This window comes from Sinocyclocheilus anshuiensis, unplaced genomic scaffold, assembly GCF_001515605.1.
Source record: "Sinocyclocheilus anshuiensis isolate Anshui unplaced genomic scaffold, SAMN03320099.WGS_v1.1 scaffold551, whole genome shotgun sequence".
NCBI classification, from domain to species: domain Eukaryota; kingdom Metazoa; phylum Chordata; class Actinopteri; order Cypriniformes; family Cyprinidae; genus Sinocyclocheilus; species Sinocyclocheilus anshuiensis.
The window spans coordinates 658,739-663,702 of NW_015548222.1; the positions used below are offsets into that span (position 1 = coordinate 658,739).

General features: G+C 37.5%; 1 protein-coding gene across 1 annotated transcript in view; it reads left to right on the top strand.

Moving 5' to 3' along the window:
- Positions 1 to 4,964, top strand: part of tm9sf2 (transmembrane 9 superfamily member 2) — an 18,156-nt gene that overhangs the window by 3,761 nt on the left and 9,431 nt on the right. The window contains exons 3-7 of the mRNA XM_016441297.1: positions 1,074 to 1,167; positions 2,029 to 2,156; positions 2,243 to 2,372; positions 2,461 to 2,585; positions 2,762 to 2,873. Coding sequence (XP_016296783.1) covers positions 1,074 to 1,167; positions 2,029 to 2,156; positions 2,243 to 2,372; positions 2,461 to 2,585; positions 2,762 to 2,873 — 589 coding nt within the window. The remainder of the gene's footprint in view (positions 1 to 1,073; positions 1,168 to 2,028; positions 2,157 to 2,242; positions 2,373 to 2,460; positions 2,586 to 2,761; positions 2,874 to 4,964) is intronic.

A 4,964-nucleotide genomic window follows, 5' to 3' on the forward strand; every position in this document is an offset into this window, starting at 1 on the left:
TATTACAATTAAAGGGATAGTTGTCACCCTCATGTTGTTCCAAACCTGTATACATTTCTTTCTTCTGCAGAGCACAAAAGAATATATTTTAAAAATGTGACCCAGGACCACAAAAAAATTGAGAAATTTAGATGTATACATCATCTGAATGCTGAAGAATTACGCTTTCCATTGATGTATGGTTTGTTAGGACAGGACTTGGTTGAGATACAACTATTTGAAAATCTGGAATCTGAGGGTGCAAAAAAAAAATCTAAACATTGAGAAAATCGCCTTTAAAGTTATCCAAATTAAGTTCTAAGCAATGCATATTACTAATCAAAAATTCAGTTTTGATATATTTATGGTAGGAAATTTACAAAATATCCTCATGGAACATGATCTTTACTTAATATATTAATGATTTTGGCATAAAAGAAAAATTGATAATTTTGACCCATACAATGTATTGTTGGCTATTGCTACAAATATACCCGTGCGACTTATGACTGGTTTTGTGGTCCAGGGTCACATATGTGGGTGACCAACTGGTTTTGGTTGCCATTGACTCCTATTGTATGTAAAAATAAATCCCGTTGAGACATTTCTCAAAATATCTTCTTTTATGTTCCACAGAAGAAATAGTTGTCATTTTTGGATGGACTATCCTTTTAAGACTGAATTCTGAGGCTTCAAAATTAAGGTTTCTAGACATATGTAAGAATATGCTCACAGAGAAGCTCTTGAGAGGTTACAGAAGCCTCTTTGCTGCAAACTCTACACGTCCTATTATGTTAGAGTGATACTAAAAACCCTCTGTAGTCCATGAATGTTTGTTGTTTAATGTTTAGGTTAATAACAGTTAAATTATTTGTTAACCTGTGCATACTTTTAATGCCCACACACACCCAGTAGTCAACTGTATTAAGAATAGGCCGATCAGATATTGACAATATTTTTTTCACTCAATTTAAGCATATAATCATGTCACCTGATAAATTATTAAACAAGAAACCTGTATTTGAAGTGCTGTTTTGATTATGAGCTGAGCCTTTTTTTTTCTGATTACAACTTGATTATTTTTATTCTTTCAGGTTTGATTTTTGTGCTGATCAGTCCGAGAAGCGTCCATCTGAGAACTTGGGTCAGGTGCTGTTTGGAGAAAGAATCGAGCCATCCCCGTACAAGGTATATTACACAATGTTCCTGTAGCTCAGAGCTTGGCACTAGCAATGCCAAGGCCATGGGTTCAATGACTTGGGAATGCATAAACTGATAAAGTGAGTGTAACATAATAAATAATGTGAACACTCATTATACTATAGGGGTTAATATAATTTGTGTACAGTGGGAAAAACAAATGTTGCGATTGTCTTCCAAAAAGGACAAATCATGAAAGCTTGCAACAGCCCAATTCTTTGGTGTTCTAAGAACAAAGATAAGATTATTATTGTGTACACAAAGCATGGCAAGACTTCACCAGTGAAGAAGAGTAGTCGGTGAAAATGAAGGTGTCCAAACAACACAGAACTACTGCAAACAGCAAACCTCAGTATTCACCTTGAAGACCCTGTTTCCACAAAAAGAAATCACCAAGAATTTCACAAAGCCGACATCCATGAAAGAGTTGCAGTTGATAAAACTTTAATTACAGACACAAATGCTAAAATGTGGTGTCATGATCATAAAACCTGGAGAGTTGAAGCACCAAGATGAACTGAAAATCTTGAACACTTGAATATTATCAAACCACAGTGGGCAGTTTTGGAGAGAAGAGTGAGAAGCAAATTGAATCTGGTAGATGTTCTGATAGACATCATTCATCTGTACATTCAAAAGTTGTATGAATCTGTTTTAAGGATGGAAGCTATATTCAAGGCAAATGGTGCTAATACACCTTAATAATGAAATATTGCCTATTTCCCATGTGTTCACATTATCACCTTGGATAAAAGTCTCTGTCATATGCAGCCTCTGTCTTTGTCTTTATTGAAATGTTCTTTTTATTATAGCATTTTATTCTGTAATATGAGTTTGTTTTTCTTCTAGTTTTCCTTCAAGAAGAATTTGGAGTGCCAGAGTGTCTGTCTTAAATCTTACAACACAGAGAAAACCGAGGATAAGGCCAAGCTGGAATTTCTCAAGAAGGGAATGCTCCTCAATTACCAACATCACTGGTGAGGCAGTCGCTCAGTATCTATCTGTGCTGAAACACAGCACTGTAACGAAGCATAGCTTCTCATCACTTACTTGACTCTCTCAGGATTGTCGATAATATGCCGGTGACCTGGTGTTACGATGTGGAGGACAATCAGAAGTTTTGTAATCCAGGCTTCCCCATTGGTTGCTATGTCACAGATATGGGCCGGGCCAAAGATGCCTGTGTGGTCAATGTAAGTAACACTTACCAGACTTTTCATAGGCCATATGATTGTTCTGTTTAATGCAAATTGTTCACGCAGTGGTTTCATTTTCATGCAGGCTGACTTCAATGACAAAGACACCTTTTACATCTTCAACCATGTGGACATCACCATTTTCTACCACTTGGTGGAGAGCGAGGCTGCTGGTGCCAGACTGGTTGCAGCTAAATTAGAGCCCAAAAGGTATTTGAAGCTCTTCTAACCAATAATAAGGCAGCAGAGAAGGGTGCAATTTAGCCAATTAAGATCTAACAAAAAGCAAGAATATATTTAAATATTTAATTGTCAAATTAAGTGTAACGATAGGGTATTTGATTTAATATGTAAATATGGACTATGTTTCTTGTCTCTTTTTAAAGCTATAAGCACACCAACTTGGAGAAACCAGACTGCACAGGACCTCCCATGAGTCTGGGCAACAAGTTCAATGGAGATATCAAGATTCCCTACACTTACTCTGTCAAGTTTGTGGTCAGTGGTTAAGATACTTCCATATCAGCCTTAAAGGGTTTGTTTACCTTAAAATGAACAGTCTGTCATCATTTACTCACCCACATGTCATTCCGAAACCCATTAGACTTTCGTTCATTTTTGGAACAGAAATGAAGACATTCTTAATAATCTCTCATCATTTCTGTGAAATCATCTTTTTAATCTATTGAAAGTCTAGCCAATCAACATTTTTAAGCTTCAAAAAGTACATAAAGACGTAAAAGTAATCCATGAAAATCAAGCCATATAAAACAAGTTTTGTGAACAGAGACACTCACAGATTTTAATTTAGAATTTAATATTTGCATATAAACATTGTTTACCGCACATATATAGAGCGCATAAACTCAATCGTGTGTGCTTGTCTGACAAGTAAGAAACCATAGCAGAATGAATTATGGAAAGTCAACTATGGGGACAGTTCAGATTCTGCTGTTAAGCAGCTCTAAAAGACAATAGTGTAATTTGTCAGCTTCAGTCAATTGAGTGTTGGTTCTGTTTAGATAGGGCTGCACAAGGAATCATATTTTAACCGTTATCACGATTTCTGCTTCTCTTGATTTATTAAAGTCCCCATGAAATCAAAATAAAAGTTTTTTGGGTGTTAGTATCAATATGTTAGTCTTAAGATTTTCTATAAGGCAGTGTGCTCCAAAACAGTGACAAAATTCGCATTTAGAAGATATAAGCATTCAAAGCTTGCAGTTCGTCACTTCCGCCAAAACGGCTCAATCAATTTTTTTGACGTCACATCGTACTTCAGCTCATCAAACTTTCTGTCAAATCAAATGCTCTCTAGAATCCGAAGCGCCCGCCCCCTACACTATAAAATAGACGCTGAAGCCGCGGCTGAAATCGGTCACTTGTCCACAGAATTAGTATTTTCTGTACAGTGACTGGCACGTAGTGCACTATATAGGGGACAGGGAACGATTCAAACTGTAAATATGCTTTCCATTGAGGAAAAAAAGAAGTCTGGTTTCGCGCTGTGTCACGCTAACCACCGCACCGTACACACACTCTGCTCCGGTCCAGAGACACAATAGCACGAAGCGGGTCACATGTGCGAGTCGGCGCAGACCACAAAATGTATCGGAGCTATTTGAATTCTACACAGAATGCTATATTTTATAGCAATATGGATGAGATTGTGGCTGGCATACCCTGTCAAATGCGGCTTTACGGAGCTCAACGGCTCTGAACCACTCTAGCCCAAGCTGTGATATAAACGAACGCTATTGGCTATTTTAAAAAGGTCTTCCTGTTTCAGTTAAAATTACGTCATAGAGATAACACATAGAGTAACGCTGCATGTTTCTAAGCATTTCAGGGGACCTTTAAGCACAATGTTTGCAGATATTTGCCCACTGCTTTTTTATCCTGAAAACCTGTCATTTTCATGTTTAAAATACCTTCATTTATGAAGATCAACGAAAGACAAATTGGAACATGAGGACAGAATTTACATTTTGGGGTGAATTTACATTTCTTTAAACTGAATCAAAGTGTCTTCCATCTTTTTATAGTAGTTTATAGGGGTGTGACGAGATCTCGTGGCACGAAATCCGATGCGTCTCGCGAGAACGTGACGATATCCTCGGGCAGACCTTTTCAGATATATTTGCATTACACTGGCTCGTTCGCAAGTGGTGGTATGTAAGATATTTTATGTTCACATCAGGCAAGTGGCCGCATGATAAGCGGGAAAATTACGCAGTGTAGTCTTTATCCAGTCATAAAAACAGAATTCACAGTTTAACGCGGAATGTCACGGAATTTGTCAAATTTTGAATGAATTAATCAAAAGTAGGTCATTACACTTAAATCAAATCACGATATGGACTAGTATCTGTAAATATTAAGCCGCAAAAGTCGATTTAAATATGAATCCTGCATGTTCTGCCGTCTCTGTTAATGAATGGCGCAGACGCGCGGTTTCATTTACTACACACACACTGAAGCGCGCCTGACACTCGCGGTGATTTCAGCGTCTGCCGTCTCACTAAATGAGGACGTAAACACATGAACAACATCTCCAGAACTGCTCTGAGAGTCACTTCATGAGCATTT